The sequence below is a fragment of the Trichogramma pretiosum genome, unplaced genomic scaffold, assembly GCF_000599845.2.
Source record: "Trichogramma pretiosum strain Unisexual culture from Peru unplaced genomic scaffold, Tpre_2.0 scaffold13, whole genome shotgun sequence".
Taxonomy (NCBI): Eukaryota; Metazoa; Arthropoda; class Insecta; order Hymenoptera; family Trichogrammatidae; genus Trichogramma; species Trichogramma pretiosum.
In genome coordinates, this window is record NW_019641606.1 from 125,083 (window position 1) to 146,200 (window position 21,118).

The 21,118-nt window shown below is 38.2% G+C and overlaps 3 protein-coding genes across 6 annotated transcripts in view; 1 reads left to right on the forward strand and 2 right to left on the reverse strand.

The window, feature by feature from the left end:
• LOC106652104 (trehalase) overlaps positions 1 to 6,297 on the reverse strand; it is a 30,704-nt gene extending 24,407 nt beyond the window's left edge. The window contains exons 1-2 of one of the 3 annotated variants that reach the window (XM_014370866.2): positions 5,534 to 6,297; positions 3,997 to 4,234 (exon numbers count right to left, since the gene is read on the reverse strand). In XM_014370866.2, coding sequence (XP_014226352.1) covers positions 3,997 to 4,232 — 236 coding nt within the window. In that variant the 5' untranslated portion in view covers positions 4,233 to 4,234; positions 5,534 to 6,297. Of the gene's footprint in view, positions 1 to 1,672; positions 1,801 to 3,996; positions 4,235 to 5,533 lie in introns of those variants that run through there. The other 2 variants (XM_014370871.2, XM_014370879.2) reach the window with 2 other exon arrangements.
• Positions 6,298 to 7,178: 881 nt separating this feature from the next.
• Positions 7,179 to 9,236, forward strand: LOC111693574 (ankyrin-1-like). Its single transcript, XM_023458441.1, has one exon. The coding sequence runs from the start codon at positions 7,179 to 7,181 to the stop codon at positions 9,234 to 9,236; it is 2,058 nt and encodes a 685-aa protein (XP_023314209.1).
• A 2,124-nt stretch (positions 9,237 to 11,360) lies between these two features.
• On the reverse strand, positions 11,361 to 16,618 carry LOC106652030 (histone lysine demethylase PHF8-like). Of its 2 annotated transcripts, XM_014370758.1 has the most exons (13): positions 16,302 to 16,618; positions 15,880 to 15,965; positions 15,532 to 15,810; positions 15,311 to 15,452; positions 14,789 to 15,238; positions 14,514 to 14,715; positions 13,978 to 14,443; positions 13,503 to 13,878; positions 13,375 to 13,422; positions 13,026 to 13,219; positions 12,752 to 12,957; positions 12,408 to 12,678; positions 11,361 to 12,329 (listed from the first exon to the last, which is right to left on the reverse strand). In XM_014370758.1, the coding sequence occupies exons 1-13, from the start codon at positions 16,415 to 16,417 to the stop codon at positions 12,250 to 12,252; spliced, it is 2,916 nt and encodes a 971-aa protein (XP_014226244.1). In that variant the 5' UTR covers positions 16,418 to 16,618; the 3' UTR covers positions 11,361 to 12,249. The 2 variants fall into 2 exon arrangements, with proteins under 2 accessions (XP_014226244.1, XP_014226243.1); XM_014370757.1 differs by having other exon boundaries at positions 13,503 to 14,443.
• Positions 16,619 to 21,118: the final 4,500 nt, after the last annotated feature.

Here is a 21,118-nt window from a genome sequence, read left to right on the forward strand (position 1 = left end):
TGTACATTAAATTAACGATTGCAGTGCTTATTGTTATTCATGAACATATATATTATGTATTCACAAGTACTTAATAACTTAATAAATCGGGTTTTGATTTACGCAATTATTTTCACTTTGCCACTTGCAGATTTACAAATAAAGGTACTCGCCATCTATCGGTGTGGGATAGCTATAATAGTCATTGAATTTTCATGGATATTAAAGGCAATTAACCCGAAAATAAACAACATCAAAGCAGTCATTTTCAGTCAAAATGCTTATAATTTATACATTATAGAATTAAATATTTTTGATTGGTTTTAATGTTTTATGGAGTTTAAATCACTGTTTATACACTATTTTTTAACAAAAATTTTATGAAGAAATACTAACAATTTAAAATAGAATATCGGTTACTTTAATTGTAAGATCCACTTTTACATTAAATCTTCATTAAATCTAAGTTTTTTTTTTGCAACAGCGAACATACTTGGTTGAAATTTAAATTTTTGGATTATCACAAGTATTATGATTTAGCCCATATACATAACTACCGTGTGTATAGTTGTTCGTTATATAATTAATTCAATCCATACTTGGAGTGATGGAGATTAGGAGAAAATTAAAAACTTTAAGCAATTAAAAGATCAATTGGGTAGTTGGTCGAGCCCCAACGGCTCAATGTTCGATAATTCACTGGAATATTAATTTCCGGTCTAGAACCTATGGCAACGATAATATAGTTGCATTTACAAAGTCATATCCTTTTTAGAATCGATTCTACTCCTATAGAGAATCAACTTTTCTTAGATAAGTTCATTTTATTAGTACATTACCCACAAGAAAAATAGCCATACCCTTGTCCAATCCCATGTCGCTTTTAGAAGGTATGTAAATTCTGTCGCACAAAATTCGCTAAAAACTGATTTTCAATCGTTCCAAAAAAACAACAACAAACAAATCATCGCTGTAAGTTGTAAGCATCTGACCGAATAAACAAATCGAACTCTGCAATCAACGCTTAAAAAAATACCCGAGCACACGTCATTCGCGTACTCCAAATGTTTACGCCGAGCTTGATAAGCTCGCATGTAACGATATTTTTTCAATTTTTTTGCAATGGGTTTTCTTAGATTCTATCGAAGAATTGTCGCAGGTATACACATTCACGATTCGTCCGCATGATCCGGTGAGAATTGGTCTTGTGTTAAAATAAAAAATGAATAAAATGAAATACCATCGCAGACACTCGAGTATGTGACGTAGATTCGCACGTGACATATCGCTGGTCGATGATCGTGTCGCTATTTTTTCGTATCTATGTAATGTCTCATTAGTAAGGCTAGCTTTTTTCATTTACAAAAAAAACAAATCAACGAATTTGTACGTTTATTTGGTTAGGTCAAACCACGAATGCAGTTCTTACGCATATATTGTCTTATTTTGACAAACGAAAATATGTTTTTAAATTGGAAAAACCACTTGAAATGTTTTTTTTCTTAGATAAATATCGCGAAACTTGGTATACATGAGCATCATCGATATCGAAGTATACCGATCGCTGCACAGGAAAGAGATAAGGACACTTTGCAAAATTATACAAAGACGCCACGATCGCATTTTTCATCCTGCTTCTATCGGTCGAACAAAAGCGACGATGATTCTCGCGTATATGTAACGTAAAACTCACCTTCGTTCGCGAGCCGCACGAGTCCACGGCGCAATCAGCTGATCGGCTCGCTGACACAAGTTAGTAGTCGTACACTCACTCGGGGCACAGTACACAGCACAGACACACAGACACAAGAATCTCGAAAGTTATTGAAACGTGCACAGAAAACTATCTTCTACGAGTAATTTTTTTGTTTGCTTCACAAACACACGGTTCACAAAAATTTATTAATTTTTTTTACCGAACGCAACGAAAATAAAACGAAAAACAAATTTGTAATTCCTTCCCCGTATAAAGCGCGCGCACTTCAATACGAATAAGCGAGAATGAATAACAGAAGTGGACACGAAAAAAAAAGGAGTTAAAGCCAGTTTTTCCAAGAATAAATCGGCAATTCGTATACCGTATTTATAATAAATCCGGCAGCCGGTATACGCACACACAAAGTGGGGACGGATTTTATAAAAGCGAGTCACTATAAATGCCACAGAGTGAGAGACAACTAGTTGTTGGGTATTATATACACTATATAGGCGCAGAGCGACGAAATTGCTCCGCACTCACTCACACACACACCGACACCAGACACACGGACGAAAAGTAAAAGTAAAAGGACACAAGAGGCTGCGTTATATATCTCGGAGCAGCAGCCGCAGCAGCGAGAATCGAGACGACGAAGTAGAAGTACAAGAATACGATTTATATTTCAGAGCGAACACGCGGCGGACAGCGCACGCCAGCTATAACACTTTGCTCGAGCATACGACGATGCGAGCTCCGCGCGCTGCTCCGGCTATGCGTTAACTCACGACTGCCGCGGGTGGACCGCTCTAATTATTGCAAGAGACACGTACACACACATCGACAACGAGAGCCCGAAAGAAACTCGAGAGAGGGTACGTTTGTAATATGACTGTGTGTGAGCGAGTCCGCGCAGCTATAATATAAGTATATAGTTATATACAGATCTTGTTTGTATCGGCCTGTGTGTGCGCTGCACGCATCGGCATGCCCGACGACAGAGAGAAAAAAGAGAGAGAGAGAGAGAAGCTTTATGAAGGTATATTATTGCAGTGATCGAGGCACACTACTACACACACACACAGGTTAAACATTTCATTCAAATGAATTAATCGCTCTCCCCCTAACGATGGATGTATCATCATCGTACGTATAGGCATAATTGCCAACGCGGATACACGTGTATCGCGTATGATCGGACCCTGGACTCATGCAGCTCATTATACCATCGCGCTCGTCTATATGGCTCGATCTCGTACGTGCGGATCGTTGAAAGAAAAAAATGGTAACGAAGATTAGGCAAATTTTAAATGATTAATAGTCGGTCCATATAGTTGTCCAATTGTCGGAGGTATTGTTTGTCTTTTTTACGCTCGAACAATGTAATGGACTAGCATATGAGAGCTTTATGCCGTATTCATAATTTTGACTTGATGCAGCTTTTTTTCGTCTCAATTTTTTTCCGAAAAATTTGATGAAACTCAGCCCATATTAGAAATGCATCTCGCATGGAAACGAATCTTTGTTGGTTTAGTATTTCTCCGAGAAGTAGCTAATCTCCGGTGGCGAGTGCAGCGAGTGTGTGACAAAATGCAGAAACGTCCGTATCGAATTCTGTGCAGATGCGAAAAAAAGTTTTGTCACGTGAACTTTTTTGCGATAGCGAATTATATGTTATTATACGAATCAAGTGCCGAATTCATTCGGTCGACACTTTTCGAGCGTGTTCGAGAAACCATGTCACGAGTGTCGAATGGAAAATTTTCGCTAGCAGGTGTAATTCGACTTTGAATCAAAACTTATAAACAGAAGTCGAAAAACAATTTTTTTTTACCCACAAATGCGGAAATCGATTTAAAATAGAGATGTGAAAAAATGCCTGTAATCGGAGAAAAAATATTTTTCGCGAGCAGTAAAGGAATTTCGCAATGACATAGATGTGATCCTAGCTATAATCGAAGCAACAAAATGATTTACTTGTTTTTCTATCTCATCTAGCCTAGGGCAGACATTGTCGCGCGAAGTTCGTTTATGCACTCAGGGGGATTCGTCGCTCGATATAAACGTGGAATATAATTGCGGTAGGGCATCCTGATCGACGCAAGAGTGCGTATGTAGGTACAGTGTATAATAAGAGCGACTCCCTCTTAACCGTGAACATTTTTCCTACGATCGAAGGCTCGAGGAGTCAATCACAATTTATCGAGCTCGTTGGGAAATTGCCCCCTAGACTATTTTTAGCTCGTCTAAACGAGAATGAACTATACAGACAGAAGCCATAATATTATTGCAATGGAAAATCGTTCATTAAAAAAACTTACCGGTCTTCTGAAAGCTTCGGACGCTCGAGCTTTTTGGCGATAACGGGCTCCCTGGTGATTGTCGTTGTCTTATTGTTGCCGCCTGGATGCTGCTTCTGATGCTGCTGCTGCTGCTGTTGCTGCTCATCGCGCTGATCGCGTTGTTGATATTGATATTTCTGCGTGGTGGAGCCGATTCGACTCTGGCCATTGCAGCAGAGGCCACGCCGAGCGGCTCCTTGCCAAACAATCAGCATCACTGTCGATCATCATGCGCAAAAGTTTTGGTTTTTTTCCAAAAATTAATAAAAAAAAATTGTCACAAGTTGTCACATACAACGACATCGGTGTGTTTAAAGTAAAAAAAAAAACAAACAGCACTATTTACGTACGCCCGGTATACAATATTCCCTATTCACGCGAAGGAAAAAAAAATACGAAGCTCAGAGCTCGTATTTTGTTTATAGGTATCCCGAAACGTGCACGCGCGAAAGATACGGAGGTAAAAAAATTGCGTCGATACACACGCACGCGTTCTTTGGTAATGATTTTCAAGGCTGCTGCTGCCACCGGTGACGAATAAATAATGCAACTATTTCATTCATTTATCGTAGAATGCCGACTGCCAGAGATAATGGCAGAGAAGTGCAAATCAAACATTAATTTGTTTCTTGAAAAACTCGGAGATTTCGCGTTAAATAACTCGCGTTGTACTTACAAATGTCACAAATATCGAAGTAATGACTAATCTCGATTGGTTAAATAAATAAAGAGAGATAGAGAAGAAATTGCTCAGTCGATAAAATGTTCAAGCGGAATTTCGAATAAATGAAATTAGAACAAATTAACAATTAAGTTGTAACAATAGAACGAATGGCGAATGGATTTTCAATAAAAAAAATGCACGAGCTCTCGGACTGTGTGAACGCGTCTGCAGTGTTGCGAGCTTTCGCAAGCTCTCTCTCCCTAGCGCGCGGTTCATATAAAATATAAACGACGACAACAGTGCGGAGGAACTCTAACCTATGAGACGCTCGTCGCGTCGGCGGAGGAGAAAAAAGTGCGCAAAAGCAGCAAGGCCACTGGCGATTATCAAGGACGCGTGCACAATTTCATCCACTAGAGATATTTAGAGCGTGTGTATACACTTACGTATAAACCGTGTACATTAAAAAAAAAAAAAAAAAGCTCAACGCGAGGCACCACGGAAAATCGATCGCGAGGAAAAACTTTTGTCCGTGCATAAGAAATTTCTCTCCCGAGTTTTCTTCGCGAATGCCAATGCTCATAATGTTAAAAAGGATATGGCAAGTTTCCAAAGTCGCGCAGCTTTATACATGTCGCGTCGTCGTCGTCGCGCGGATCAAAACAACACGTGGGCGGGTTGATGCACAGCGCGCGCTACACAGTAGTAGTAGCAGCAGCCTATAATGCAACGTCGCAGCGACGTCAATTTGTTTTTTTCTCGACGAATCGCATACGACGCACAAACACCATCATCGCGCAATGGAATTTTCTACCGATGATCATTACGTACTTGTAAATGAAAGACACGTACCTCGTTGTCTGTCGAGCTGTCAGATGTCCGTCTCTTCCTTCCTCTTGATTCGTACAGCTGTTTCGTCTCGTTTGGCCTGCATACGACTATAATCTATATCGGCTAGACGACACAACGACGACGACGACGAGCGCGTGCGAAATTCTCGCAATATACTGCAACTATCGAACGCACGGATGACGATGGCACGACTCGACGAGAGTCGCGGAGGCAAGACGCGAAAAAGTTTCAGTGTCTCTCTTTGTGATAAGACTCGAGAAACCCCTTGGACAAGCGCAAACGAACACACGCGCGTGCCTGTCTAATGAACTTATTGCAGTCGTCGTTGCCACACACAGGCACTATCTTCCGCGCAAGGACAAGGTTACACTCGTTGGAGAGAGAGAGAGAGAGAGAGATAATCAGCGCAACTCATTGACAATGTATACCGACGACGGACGGACACGATCGCACACAGGCCCCGGCCTGTTCTGCATGCGTAATCGTCGAAAGGTTGCTACGTTCTTCTTGTGTCGCGGTGCATCGCGTCGCGTTGTTTCCTCGTTCAACACACTTTGTGCACCGCGCGATACACTCGCGATTCGCGATAATTCGCGGTCGCTCGTCGGAGCAGTGACGAGCCAAGACGGTTTAAAGTACGGACGAGTGAGATTTTTACTCCGATTTCGATTCACACGCACCACTATTCAATGTTGCGTATACATACGAACAAGGCGAGAGAGATATGCTTTCGAGGCTCGAACGCCAACTCTTGCTCTGTGTGTGTGTGTGTGTGCGTTCGATCAGCTGTTTTAGAGTCGCGCACATTTGTTGCTTGATCAGCAATACAGCGAGCGAGCGCGTGGCTTAAGCTCCATCTGGCAAGTATGACAGAAACTATACGCGATAACGACAACGCAATTTTGATCGATAAAGTGTATTCTGGCTCTCGCTTGAATTCGATCGGGGATGTATAAAAGAATTTGGAAATTCTATTGAGTGCTTTGGAAAAAAGTCTATCGAAAAAAAGTCTATCGCTTGAATTGCATTTTAAAAAAGTTTAGTCGAATAGAAGAATAGAGATAGGTATAGATATAGCTTTGCAATGTATGCACGAGGATAGTTCAATTTTGACATTTTTTCGTCACTCGACAGATCCAACGAAATCAAAACGATAACAGTTCGAAAACAAGTTGTTTTTTAATTCGAAAAAATAATTTAAGAGTCGAAAAATCGTTATTGACGATAAGTATACTCCAAGTATACAGTAAGTATATCGTATATACGATCGTTGCGCTCCAGTTGTAACACAGTCGCGTGTCACAGTCACACATCCAATCCAAGAAGTGAAAAGCAGCTGCTACACACTCATCTATTGTAGCTTAGTGTACACATGTACTGTAATTCTGTATAAAGAATGGGAAAGTGAAAGTAAAGCCAAGTAGGGATGGCGCCGCCCACATGCCCATAATTGGAGTATACGTACTACAGATGTTACTCAGTTTAAAGCCAGTCTAACGCAACGTGAACACCTTTACATAGAGCGCAACTACCGCGTGTCTCTCGTGGCTGAAATAATAAAAAAATAAAATAATTCATATTATTGCTAATCGTGCGCGCGTGCGTCTGCAGTGTGTCTGTGTTAGTGTGTGAGCGAGTGCGCGAAATGGCGCTTCCAGACAATCCTCCCGTATATGTGGATGGGTTCGAAAGAAGAATGTTCTTCGGAGAAAAAAGTGTCAATTGGTACTCGAGGGACGAGCGACGCAGAGTAACTCGTTTTCTCGTCCAACGACGTCCGAATCTCCGTCAAATTTGCCGAGCCGACGAAATCGACTATCTTCTATACGATTGCGTAGAAAAGCCGTGGGATTTGAAAAACTCACGAAGCGTCAATCGACTATTCATCGATTACGTAGTTGCCAGCGGCTACGAGGACGTGCCCGTAATTTTGATCAATCCTGAAAATCGCGTAAACCGCAACGAGCCGAGGCCGTTTCCCCGGGTCAGCGCGCTGCATCGCCTGGCCGAATACTACCACGGCCATTCCCGAGCAGAGCGCTACTTGGTCGACGTGGCCCGCCAGCTTTTCCAATCGGTGTTCCGCCGCTTCGACGTCAACTGCATAGACGTGAAAACGGGCTGGACGCATTTGCAAGCGGCCTGCGTGTTCGGCCTCGTCGACCAAGTCCGGCAGTTTCTCGATCACGGCCACGATCCCGATTATCCTTGGTGGGAGACGCACGATACGCCGCTGCACGTAGCGGCGCGGAACGGAGACAAGAAAATGATCGAGCTGCTGGTGAGTCGCGGCGCCAAGCCGACTCTGCTGAACAGGGACAAACTGACTCCTCTGGACGTCTTTCTCATGGCCGGCCACGGAGACGACGTCCCATTGGTCTGGATGATGCTCGAGGCAGGCCGCGACGAATTCCAGCCGGACAAGGTGCACCAATTGCTGCGATGGGCCGTGACCAAGAGCCTGCCGAACGTGACGAAATTACTGCTGAGTAACGGCGCCGACCCCACTTTCGATCCGAGCTCGCGTCCAACTAAAAGTTACATTCGCCACACGAAGCAATCGACTCTCTCTCTGATGTTCGAGACTTTCGACGACGGCCACCTGTTGGCCATGTTGTCGATGACGTTCGGCCAGCGGCTGCTGACGATCGACGCCCGGGACAATACTCGAGGCGGTCGAGCCGAGCCGCTGCTGCACATGGCTCTGGCTCGCGGACGCACCAACACGAGGACGGCCTGGATGCTGCTGAAACTCCGAGCGGATCCGAACGCGCTGAATGCCGAGGGGAGGACTGCTCTGCACGTCCTTTGCGACCGAGAGCCGGACGTTAGCTTGACCAAGTGGTTCTTCGACGCGATCGACGAGATGGGCCTGCGGCTGGATATCGACGCGCGAGACAACGACGGTTGCACGGCGCTGCACCTGGCCGTGCAAGGCAGACGCCGCGAGTCGGCCGAGCTGCTGCTGGAAAGGGGCGCGGATCCGAACGCGACTACGACCCTTCGTCAAGAGCAGGGCCATACGTCCGGCTGGTCACCGCTTCACTCCGCTCTGAGCCGCGGCTACATCGAGTTGGCCGAATTGCTGCTGAGAAACGGAGCGGATCCCGATGCGGCCGACGCCGAGGGATCGACGCCTCTGCTGGTCATTTGCAAGACGGGCTGGCCGGGCTCGAACGACGGCTCGTTGGAGCGATTCTTCGAGATCTGCGACGAGCTTCGGCTGACGCTGCGGCTCGACGTCGCGGACCACGAGGGGCGGACGCCGCTTCAATGGGCCGTGTGCAGCCTGCGGCCGAGCGCCATCGACGCGCTCCTGGATCGCGGCGCCGATCTGGCCGGCTTCGTCTTTCCCAGCGCGGATTGCTTCGCCGCGCGCTTCCGCTCGACGATCGTTCGCGGTCGTACCGTGGAATTGCAAATAGTGTCCAGCGCTCTGCGCACGATCGAGAGACTCGAGAGCAGAGGATACGAGCCGAAGCGAAGCGACGCCCTGACGATAATGACGTTTTTACAACCTTACATGCGTCACTGCGAGCAACTGACGAGAGGATTTTTCCGGGCTTGGGCGATCGAGTGTTTGATAGAGCTCACGGGCTTTCGACTGCCGCTCGAGTGCTACGAAAAGATCATCGACTACGATTCCATCGTAAACACCGTTTTACATCAAATTTGCTTGGCGACTACCGTTCAAAGCTCGTGATGCGACTATTTGGCATAAAGTGCTCGACATTTTTTGAAACAATAAAAGTATCATTTTCAGCTCGTTTAAGATGTGCCAAATATTTTCAACGTTTGTATGAACCAATAAATACTAAAATATTTTGAAATATTTTAATTTACCATTAACCCATTGTTAATTTCGAGCAATTTGACCAAATTTAATGTTGGAAAAACTTTTCAAAAATTGCGAAAAGCTTCGAGATACATAGAAGAAATGCATGGCTCGCGCGTAATTTTGCGAAATTATTTCTGCCTCGTGTGCACGATATAAATGCTAAAAGCATCCCAGCTATATATTGATATTAAATAATGAACTATACATGCGTGAAATAAAATAAAAACTATTCACTGCGTCCCTATCTTTTTCGTTGAAAAATAAATGTACATTCATACATATTTCATGAATATTAATAATAATCGTTTACATAAAATTCACGTGTGTAAAGAAATGTTTCGTTTTGTTTATAGAACCGTTATTTTCGATAAACAGCACTCACGAAAGTGCAGTTAGTCTGAAATTTCTACAACTAACATTTAAATTTTAGAATTATTTCGAAATTAGAAGGATTCAATGGCATTCATGAATAACTAAATTCATTTTGATAACCAAGTGACGATGAGTGTATTGAAAAATTTCTTTCGGAAAAAAAAACTATTCACCATTGGCATTCGTTTATTATTGTCGCAAATTTTTTCGATGGTATTTGTTTTCTGTGAAAGAAAAACGTTTGATCATTTTAATGATCCTCCGAACGGCAAATCCTTGAAGCACTCTTACCGCGGGCCCTACGATTCCCATGAACTATGAGACTTTTAGGACAGTGAGTTAATTAATGTTGATTGGTTACTTAATTTATCTTATACCGACCAAAATTCAAATCGATGAATTATTTTTTAGCTTATTCAACGCACATTCTAAAATATATTTTTTAATTCATACATTTTTTCATAATAAACCTATCGTTTGTATCAATGTCGATGTGATACTTGTAAAATTTACAGATGTATTTTAATAAATACAACTGCGACTCTTGCAAATTTTTGTTTTCGTGTCGAGAATAACATAAAAACTTACCCTTTTTCGAAGTAGCGTTTCATAATGGTATCAAGCTTTGATGATATTTTTCCGAGTTGAAGATTTCGTAAGATATACCGAAATTTCGCTACCAGAGCCGACTAGAAATGTAAGTTTAAATATTTGTCTAATAAAAATTCGTGTTATTGTTGCTATCGTAGTCTTATTCAGTACTGACAATTATTCATGACGAATATGGTAGCATGACTGGCAGTATACGGTTTTGAAAACGAAGAGCGCCAAATGTCGACAGATATTATTTGAACTTTTCGTAGTAAACGTGAACTTTTGATTTAGAAGTCGACAAAAACCAACCATTTTTTGGATCAGAAATGAATAGCCATTGATAAGTAATCTGATTATAAAAATTTATTTGACTAATTATTTTGAACTATTGTTTCACGTAAAATTCAAACCTCTACAAAAAACCATTCACACACTCGGATTATTATTTGCTTCTTCTTTTTCTTTATCCATACGAACGCTAAAACAATTTTGTTCAATTCTCAAGCTAAATTTCAACAGATATATTTTTTTGAACTTTCAAACGATTCGTGAATCGAAAGTGTATTTAAAATACACCCGCTTCGTACAAAATTTACATAAAAACAGCTTAAGATTTGTAGGGCAGTACTGAGTAGTTATATTTTTCAGTCATGAAGTTATTATATTTTTGTATACATATCCTTTTTTAACACATTCGTGATATTTTATATATTTCTTTTTTTTTATAAGTAAATAAAGTTATAAATTTTCTTTCTGTATGCGAGAGAACATTTTTTATATACTTATGTAGTTGAAAAGCGAAAGAAATTTAAGATGAACAATAAACGATAGATAAAAAAAGTTTGATTGTGAATATGTCAAAATCTGAAATTTCAAAAATATTCTTTCATTTTACCAAATCTTTACTGGAATTGAAACTGAAAATTTTTTCGAATTTTATCCTTTGTACAGTTGTTGTATTTTCTCGAATATTTTGTTGCATTAGAATTTCTGTCAAAAAACGGTATGAACATTTTTCGCAAATTGAAATCTTATAAATTTAATTTTTATTTTCTTAACGTGAATCTACATATAATCAAATTGATAATACTGATAAAACTTATAAAAAATCTGCAAAATGCAAATTCATTTTTTTACATTGGTTGATGTATAAAATAAAATAACAAAGATAATTAAATACGGATAAAAACCGTTTACACAAGTTACGTCCATATGTTAGTGTTAAGTTTCCGTTTTTTAGCTATTTATGTTTTGATGTTTTATAAATATGCCACAAATTACATATTTATATTTAAACTTTAATTATTGTGATTAAACTTATACTACATTGAGCGTGTATTGTCAATGCCTGTATATGAAATATTTTATAATTGAATTAGAAAGTTCAGTGTCTCGTAAAAAACGTGGACAGAGAGACAAAGAGTATCTTTTCCTTCACTTTAGCAGTCATTTCGTGCTCTACTGTTAATCTACGTAAACAATACTTTTTTAGCCAATTGCAATTAAATTTTTATAAATGTGTATAATTTACAACTATTTTTGGGTGTAACTATGATAAATATTCTTATTTTTTAACATTAGATTTCTTGCCTATATTTTGTACAATATTTATTATTTAATAAATAAACTATTTTGCTCGTAAAAAATGTCGGATAGTCAGAAAAGTACTGCGAGTTACTTGTAAATAAAAGGATACAAAGTTTCACACTACTCGTATAAAATCAATTTACAATTTCAAACACTTCCAACGCAGGATAATTCTGACATTTTTTTCGTAAAAATGCTTAAATTCATATTTTTACTCTACTATTTATGTATAAATTTAGAATAATATTTACATTAATATGATACACTATGTATCTTTGCAATTTCAGATTTACTGGGTATTTCATTGACAAAACGCAACATTAGGTTAATGCCACATTTTGTGAAGTTTAAGAATTTTTCCTAAACGCTGTTTTACGGTTTTCATACCTTTTTTCGGTTTCCGTTCTGAAATTACAGATATTCATTAACGTTTTTTCATTTTTACATTTAATTAAAATAGGAGAATTTGTAAGTCGAACTTACCAGAAGGGATCGGTGCAGCGAGTTTTGCTTTTACCTCTTTTAATCTGTTTGGGCTCGTCAAGACCGACTTGTAGTTCGAGAAAGGATTCATCGAGGGACTTAGGGGGTTGAATCCGGAAACAGTTGGTTCAGTTGGAAGTAAAGAAGATGTTTCATTCGTGTCATCTGGAAGCGACGGACCGGGAACAACTTCTTCTTCAGTTGCTACAGTGTCAATTACATCTGACACAGTATCCTTCTTTTTCCGTTTGTAAATTCTCTTCGGCGTTGTCTAACGGGGGTAAGACAAAAGTTTAGTTACACAGAAACCATCGATAATGCGGTAAAGTTCAATTAATACTCACAGTTGCTTTCGATTTTTTCTTGGCAGCTGCCTCCAGACCCTTTTCGACCGAGGTTTTTTTCGCGCCCTCGCGCGCAGGTCTGTTGGTCTTCGGTAAGAGTGGCCCCACTCTAGCTTTGGGATTCCACGATTCATCCTCCTCTTTTTTGCCTTTATTTTTGAACCCGAATTCGTCATCATCGTCCGAGACGTCCAATGCGGGATATACTGAAAAAAATGAGCTTACGTAAGTCTCTCGAGCTTACTTAATTTTTATTAGACTCTCTTGAGCTTACTGAAGTCGTCGTCTTGATGAACTTTATCAATATTTTCAATGAGATCGTCGTCGATCTGCACCACTTCTTCTTCGATTTCTTTTTTCTTAATTACCCTGCCCGACTTGACCGGTGACGTGTGTGAAGTTGTCGAGTAGCATTGTGCTGTGAAAGATAACATTCCGGCAATAGCGTCTCTCGTCGAAGGAGAAGCCCTGTATTAAAATAAACATAAAAACTGAGTTAATATGTTTGAAATAAAAATTCAACGTCAGACTACCAATGTTTGGCGTCCATATGACTACTTCTACTCTTCTACTTTTATTTTGTTAGGATTAATATTGACTAATAAAAGCATCATTTAGCTTACCCTGTTGTAGCAGGTGCTGATTGGGCACTACTTGCTATATTTGAGGGACTGTAAATATTATATTTCAATAAAAACTAATCGTAGGGTACAAAAATTTAACATTTAGTTGAAACAATAAGGATACTTACAGGACTTGTTCGAGTCTTGGATTAGTCCCTGTACCTTGCGTATAAATGGAAGCTTTGAGCAACTCCTCGATACCGTTTTTAGGCGCGGTAGTAGCGGTCTCAACTACGGGATCTAGTTTCTTCAATCTCTTTGGATTAGTATCTGCTGCCTTGGCCCGTTTTCTCTTTGGCGCTTCGTCGATGGTAAAACCGCCGTAATCGCTCTCGTTGCTCCCGTCGTGGAAATCGTAAACAGACGTCGTTTGTTGCCAAGTTAGTTCCTTACGAGTTTCCACTCCTTGATCCAGCGAGAAGTTTCCGTACATATCGTTAACGACTGGAACCACCTTTGTAGTCTTGCTGGTATCTTCCTCGATAAGCTTGAGCTTATTCTTTGCTATATTTTTAGATTTGTTTGCATTTTTACTTTTACTTGGTGATTTTTTCATAGTTGATTTTTTAGGGCTTGGACTTTTCAAGACATTCTGTACATTACCTGCGCTCGCGCCTTTCTTAGAACCGGATCGTTTAGGGGTAGGTTTTTTAGGACTCAGTGTTTTTATGGTTTTTTTCATAGGTGATCCTGGTAAAATAAGTGGGGGTTGTTCAGGAAATGGTGGACTGAGTTTATCTATTGGCATTGGATCTGGTTTCGGTAATGATATTTTTAACATATTTGCGTTTGATGATGCTTTAGACTTGGCTGAAGTTTGTTTCTTTGTTAATTTTTCTTTAGCTGGCGTTTTGGCTTTTGGTGATTCCGATGAACGATCAACAGTTTTAAAATCGACAAAATCTTTATTGACTGGCTTTTTCTTCTTACGTTTACTTTCCCTTTCGGGTTTAGGTGGATTCAACGACATCAAAAATTTTTCAGCATGTCTTATCTCTTTACTGAAATCTTTTAACAACCTTGAACTGTTGATGGTATTAGGTATTTGAAGTCGACTTAACATATTGTACTGAAATTAAATTAAAATTAGTTGAATTATTATATAAAACTTATTGAATGTAGGTATAAAAATTATTTACATCTTTATCTGTATTCCATTGTTTGAGTATGCTTAATAATGCTTTCATTCCTTGCAAAAGATAAGCTGGACACTTCTTGTTCTCAACATTCAAGTCTTTCAGCTCTTTTAAAAGACGTTTGGCAGCAAACCAATGTATGGTTTCAAATCCTGGATATTGAAATTTCGCAGGGGTCTTTGTTTTTTTCTCAATATCATAAATTCTAAAAAAATATATTAAAAATTTACTTTAAATGAACCCCTAATTGTAAAGAAATGATAAAAAGTGAGACATACTGAATTTGCATTGGTATGTTGAGATTGTGAATAAAATTTCCTCCAAAAACCAAAGAATCTACTGGAGTTAATACCGCATGAATCCAGCCAGTAGGTATGAGCATAGTCTGTCCTTGCTTTATAACACATTTATAGCAATTATCAACCTGATCTCCAAAAAACGTTTCACTCTGAGTAGCACTGCACGTCCACTGCTGGTATAGTTGTAAGTTTGCTGCAGTAGGTCTAATTAGGTAAAATATTTTTTCACCACGTAACACATGATACCACACAGAAGTTCCACCAAAGTCAATATGAAAATCTGTAAAACTATCTTTCACCCCCATAAGACAATACTTTTGGACTTCCGGTTTTTTCAATTCGCTATCTGCTGGCCAGTCTCTTGGCCATGCATAATTTACCCAATCTAACTTACGAGCAATATACGGGGCTTCTACTAGCGGTGAAAGACTGAAAAAAATAAAATTTTCAGTGAACATAATCTCATTAATCAAGCATAATAAATCGAAACAAGTATCTTACCCAGTACTTGAAAACTCTAAGCTTATAACATTCAGAATTCTCTTTCTATTTGGATCATAATAATACTCGACAAATTCACCCAGTTTCATTGATATATTATTTTGTTTTGTTACATCAATGACATCTATTTCTCTGTCTGCCCCTATAAAAATATGTTAGTATATAAATTAAAATTATGACATAAGTGAGAAATAATCTTAATTATATTTATTGATTCTTACCAACATATTTAGCTACATCATGAAGAGTAAAGTTTGGTGGTGGAACCACAATATCAAGACCATCCTTTGTTTCAACCATTATTGGAACATCGAAACCATTTGTTTGTAAATACTGCATGGTTAGCTGTTGACCTTTTAAATGCTTAATGATTTCATCAGCTTTTGGGAAATGCCTGGACTTGAGTTCTCTTATGAATACGGGTGTACCCGATTGCACTGGTTTAGAGTCCGCTTGTTGCTCAGAATAATCATGTCGATGCGAATTGATTCTAGGTTTCACTGAAAGAAAGCAATGAAGAGTTAGACAATGAATGTATCATCGATAAAAAATTCATAAGATCATCTTACTTGTCATAGGACCATACTCTTCATCACATTTAGGGCAGTGATACTTATCGATGTCAGTGGACATGTACTCTGTTACACCCACGCATCTAAAAGCACATGTAAACAAATCAGTTTCATATCGAGCATCGAAAAGACGCTACCGTGCACCTCTATGACATAAAGATTCAAAAAGAAAATCGGTTGTCTGAAAAAATCGACGATTCGACATAAGTTGACACAAATTGAAATTCCGTCAGGACGAGTTCTCTCGAGGTATACACAACGAAACGTAGTGGTTATGTTTACAATAACAAAGCCAAGCTCTAGTCGCCCGTTATCAAATAAAATCGCGAAAAAATGCGCGAAATCCACCCCCAAAAAATTAACGAGCACGAGAGCCGTCGATCGACGTCGGATATAATCGTCGTCGTCGTCGTGCCTACCTTCCATGATACCAAATGTGACATATATCGCAGAGTATCATGAAGACGTCTGGGTCCAACTCGGTGGAAGTGCCACAGAGGCAAACAGATACCGCCGGTGGCTCTTCCATGTCCATCGTCTTCTCGTCTTCTCGTTAGGGATGCCGTTGCTGGCTGTCACGAGCTCTCTCGGGCGAGGGTCTTCGGCGAAGATTTATAACTTGCACTCGCGCGACGACACGGAAAAAAAGAGGCCTCGTCTCTCGAGTCGAGAACGCACGAAGTACGTTCGTGCGTATGTGTGGCGCGAGCGTTCGACGATCCGCAGGCTCGGCCGACCGAGGTGTAACTGGCGCCGACTTAGATAGGTCGTCTGCCAAACTTCGCGGGGGGAATTTTGAACGCGCTCTCGTGCGTCGATTTGCAGCGCCCCGTATAAGTTGTGCGTTGTGGAAAGTACGGAGAAATCGATGATTCGCGAATACGGTCAGTGACACGTTGTAAAGTTGAGAGCACAATTTTTAAATGGGAAAAAAATGTAATTTTAATTAATACATCAAAGCTATCTCCGATTATAATTAATATAAAAACGAGCTTGACAATTTTTAATTTTCTAATTCGAATTTCCATTTTTTATTACCATTTTTTGCAAAGTTAGTTTGTCAGTGTGCACAAATAAAAAAAATTTTTGTTAATTTTTGATTTATTATAGCTGTTTTTTAACAACTGAAGATACAGTGGCTTACAATTTTTTATAATTCAATACACTCTATAAATAATGGACTCAAAAAAAATAGCCGAAAATTATAGTCAAAAAAGTTCCTGATGTTTCTCTTTTTATTACCTTTTTTTTCAAGTGGGTTCTCGAAAAATAAAAGTATTTCATAAACGAGCGCATTTGGCGAACCTGAATTATGTCAAGGTCAGCTACGAACGGTGTGCATCTTAATTTGAAACTAAAATGCACCGTTGGTCTACTACTACCTATTGAAGTAAATTATCATTATGAGCAGGTAGCCATTCGAGTAATATAAGTAAATTTTGGGCTATTATACGCGTTCTTCACTTTTCATCAACTTTTCGACGAATACAACAATTTTACTTTAAAAGCTGTGTTACATGCAATTTTGTTACTGATAGTTTGATAAGAGAAATCAATAAACTAGTGTTATTGATCCAATCAAAAGCAGATTGATAAATAAATGTATTCAATTAAGTATGAATTTATTTTTCACCGTTGACACATGATACACCTTGGCTTTTGTTGTAAGTAAGGAAACACAAACACCGATCAAAAGAATAAATTCAAACTTATTCAAGGAATATATTCTTATTGAGAATTGAGTCACATAAATTAAAATTCTTTTTACATATTGTACAATATTTTTCTTTGCTTATTTTATTTGAATTTTTAACTTTCGAGTGTCTTATTTTTATGCCGAATTTGATTGAAGTTTCACTTCTTATTGCTGTTATTAAAGTGCATTTATTTTTCTTTGTATTACATGTCGTACTCAGCTTTAAACCAGTAAAACACACGAAATATCAATCTAAAATTTTTGAGCATAATTTTATGCAATGAAAAAAAAATGATTGTTACGACACCTCTGAAACTATTTCTGCTTAATAACTGAAAGAAAGACTAAAATTGAAGAGTTTTCAAGATAACTCCGTAAAATTTTATCAAAATGACTCATAATAATTGCAATCAAAGAATAGAACGGGTTTTTGATGTTTTTGTTTTTCTCAAGTAATTGGCCCAAGTCGATCAGTCAAGCAAGTGGATTTTCGAAAAAATATAGCGCATTTGATGAATTTAAATTACTATATGGTTAGTTCAAAAAATATCTCAAATTCATAAGCTCATGATTCGTTCCAAAACTACGATGCGCAGTATGTGTGTAGTCGTTCATTGTAGCCACATATAATTTTAAACGGGTAGTCATTCAAGTTGAATATATAAAATAAGTTTTATTAAACAAAGCGTTCGTTTTTTCAGAGCTTGTACTCGCGAGAAGTATGAACCCATAAGATAATTATCATTGATGTTGAAATGAACATTTGTATTCAACATTAATTTCTGTCTATTATTTAAATAGCTAAGATTAATGAAAACAATACCTCCGGTGACATACGCGGAAAAACGTTTGACCCTGTTTCACGATCGAACACATAGAGATACATTCGCGCTCTGAATCGAGCACAATTCATGCTCAGTCTCGAGTGCGAAACGCCCTCGAGTTGTCTAATACTAACTATGATCTTAACTCTCAAGTCAGTCTCTGAGGTCTCACCTCAATCTCGAGGCTGAATTGCGCTCGGTGCTGGCCACGAAACGAGCTCAGTAAAACTTTCAGAATTCGAGCGTGAAACGTGGTCAAAAGTTTTTCCGTATACGAATTTTACACTAGAGGATTAAACATTCCGATTAAGTTCTTTTTTTATTCGTTTGATAAATTTTTATATCAACCATTCATAATGGACGATAAATATTTTTCTTCGCGAAAATTTATGAACGAACATTTTTATTTTCATTTGATATTTGTCGAATTAGCATTTTTATCACCGTATCAGAGTCGTGTACGAAAAATTATTGGCAGATCGATTCTCATATTGGCCTTCAATCATGCTATAAAGATGCCCGAAGTTTCACTTCTAATGCTTATGTAATTGAAACATTTTACGAGAGTAGCAACAGAAAAAAATTAAAAATGTACGAGCTTTTAAAAAGGAAAAAGAATAATCTTCAAGAAAATGTTTTGGACTGAGATTGTTTTGGATCCTCGAGCTTCCAAGAGTACGAAGGTCTTATTAAATTAATACATTTTTATCGACCAACAAACTATAGACGCTATTGTGTATTCTTGAAATTTTAATGCAACATCGGAAAATAGAGCCATGTTTAAATAAAAAAAAAGTTTTTTAATATTAAGAAAATACCAAACCGGTCTAAAAATGAAAATTGTCGTACAAGTTTTATAAAACTCTCATTAAATATTTTTTCAAACAGCTGTATGAATTTTTCAATTTTTCCATTTTTTAGACTTTTTATTAGGAAAATTTTTCAGTTAAAATCTCGAAAAAAATTTATAGAAATGGAGTATTTTCACATTAAATAAAAGTCATTTAATACATTCATTAATCCGTTTTTTAGATAATTTCAAAATAGTATGTGAAAGTTAATAATTTTGAAAATTTATTACATTTTTTCAAGTTCACTTTTTTGTCATTGTGCACTCCAGACTTAAAAGTGTAACTTTCGAACCTCAAAAGAGTAACTTGCGTTATTTACTCTTTTAGCTAGAGTAATTCGCACAGATTACTCTTTTTAAAAGAGTATTCTGCGTACATTACTCTTTTGAGGTTCGAAAGTTACTCTTTTGGGTTTAGAGTGTGTGGCAATTCCATCTGATGCTTCGTTATACAAGAGATATCATGACCGTCATATATGACATCGATGTATTTATGAGCTGAAGAAAACCAACGTATTATTTTAATAAATTATAAAAATTTCATATAATATTGCACACAGTAAAACTAACTTTCATAAAAGTTTCAAAGTTTAACGGTATCGATGGACCTACTTTCAGTTCAATCGGGTCCATATTTCGGAGCATTATGAACAAGATCATTTTTTGAGTTTTTAAAGGCATATTGTACCATCCACAATCGTAACTATAATCGAAATTTTAAATTAAAGTACGAACAAATACCAATTTGGCTATCATAATTCGTTGAGATAATTACCATTTCACCAGCATATTTTCGCCAGAAACAACCAGATCTTGTCCTACAAAACTCATTATGAAAGCTCCGAACATCAAAATTACGAAAGTGATGGAAAATTTAAGGAGAGGTTGAATATTTTGTTTTTTACCTTCGATAATAATCTAAAAAGAAGAAAATGTAAATGGCAAATTTTTTAACTGGCCAAGTATTTGAACTCACCATGGAGCCTGCAACTGCTATGTGACACAAAAATAAAAACACAATGTAAAGGAAAACATTTACAGTCATATCCACCACCCTTAACATCAACCTTCAAATAAACATAATATAATCCAAATTAATATTTTTTGTGAAACATGTAGAAAAATAGTCAATCAATCATGGATCATACGAGTAAATAAAACTATTATCTCTGGCTATTTGTACCGTTTCCTCGTAAATATCTTTTGCAAGCGCGTCTTCTTCATTTACCAAATTATTTTTACACAGTAGCCATAATTGTTCAAAACGATAACTGTAAAAAATTAGAGTATATGATAATTTTAGATCTTTATTAAATTAAAAAAAATTTCCAGCGTTTACTTGACCACTTGTGCTTTTGCTCTGATGTAAGCCGAACAAGTTAAAAACTCGTGCGCAGCTGCTATAAGGGTTGTGATGAAAACAAGTAAGCACGTGGATGCGTAGAAAAACAGCAGCTCGATGTGCGTCTCTCGATTTATTCCGAAATCTCCATGAGTGGATACGGTCACTTCGTAAGAAGTGTTAAACATCAGATTAATTGCCTTTGGGATTACAGATGGAACGAAAAGCATCGTGCCAATCGTTGAATACATCAATACTATCGTGAATAAACGTTATACAGTTTAAAAATTATTATTTCAAGCTAATGGTAAACTTTCGTGACATCTTAATACATGAATATTAACATTTAATGTTTTATAAATATACAAACTAGCAAAACTAATGGACAGGACATATATCTGCTTCATGGACTCTTTCATGATTTTCTGCGGTTTAGTTTCAGTAATATTCAGAAAATCCAACACCATGAGTTCAACAGTCTCTTTCACCTATGCATACGATATTGTATATATTCGAGAAAAATG